At 34.0% G+C, this 838-nt stretch overlaps 1 protein-coding gene across 1 annotated transcript in view; it reads left to right on the forward strand.

Moving 5' to 3' along the window:
• Positions 1 to 597, forward strand: part of LOC107575629 (zinc phosphodiesterase ELAC protein 2-like) — a 1,749-nt gene extending 1,152 nt beyond the window's left edge. Inside the window, exons 2-4 of the mRNA XM_016261990.1 lie at positions 94 to 132; positions 224 to 333; positions 462 to 597. Coding sequence (XP_016117476.1) covers positions 94 to 132; positions 224 to 333; positions 462 to 597 — 285 coding nt within the window. The remainder of the gene's footprint in view (positions 1 to 93; positions 133 to 223; positions 334 to 461) is intronic.
• Positions 598 to 838: the final 241 nt, after the last annotated feature.

Raw genomic sequence — 838 nt, forward strand, 5'->3', positions numbered from 1 at the left:
TAAACCACGGCTTCACAGGGCTTATTGCTTTAGTAGAGTGTTGTTTATTGCTCTGCTGACTGTTGATTGCTGTATGTTTTGTTTTTCACACAGGGTTTGATTCATTTATTATTAGAACGAGAGCGAGCTCTGGTATGCATATATCTATTTGTGTATATGTTTTATTATTTCTTGATTATGTGTATGGATTATTTCACTGATAATGGCGTCTTGTGTGATGCAGAACAGTCTAGGTAAAGCGTTCAGTCCCGTGTACCTGATCGCACCTGTGCAGATCATGACGTGGTTAAACCAGTATCACGATCACTGCCAGCAGATCCTCAGCCAGATCAAGTACGGGAGAAAAATAACATTGTCTTTATTTTATATTTCTATCGTTCTGTGAGAACATATGATTCCTACAATTGAAAGTAAATGAAGTTGTCCTAGTCACTCGTCGCTTTTGTTTTTAATTATTCCAGTATTATCCCATCAAAGTTGTTGTGTGATGGCGCTGAGATCCCCAAAGTCAAGACCAAATCTTTAATTCAGGCTGTTCTGAAGAAGAATGACCTGGTCAAGGTCTGTATGCACTGTATAGCCTTTTTGTGGTTATAGATACTTCTTTTGGAGATGTCTAATATATATATCTTGATGTTTATGCATTTTTTTCTGATATTTTATTTTATGAACCATGATTTTAACCTAACAGTAATTGCAAAGAAAAATGAAAATATTCAATGCAAAAAGTAACAGAAGTAGGTTAAATGGCTCTTCTGTAGACGAAAGACCTAGTCAAGGTCTGTATAAACAATTAATATATATATATATATATATATATATATATATATACATATAT

Source organism: Sinocyclocheilus grahami, unplaced genomic scaffold, assembly GCF_001515645.1.
Source record: "Sinocyclocheilus grahami isolate Dianchi unplaced genomic scaffold, SAMN03320097.WGS_v1.1 scaffold2762.1, whole genome shotgun sequence".
In the NCBI taxonomy this organism is placed as follows: domain Eukaryota; kingdom Metazoa; phylum Chordata; class Actinopteri; order Cypriniformes; family Cyprinidae; genus Sinocyclocheilus; species Sinocyclocheilus grahami.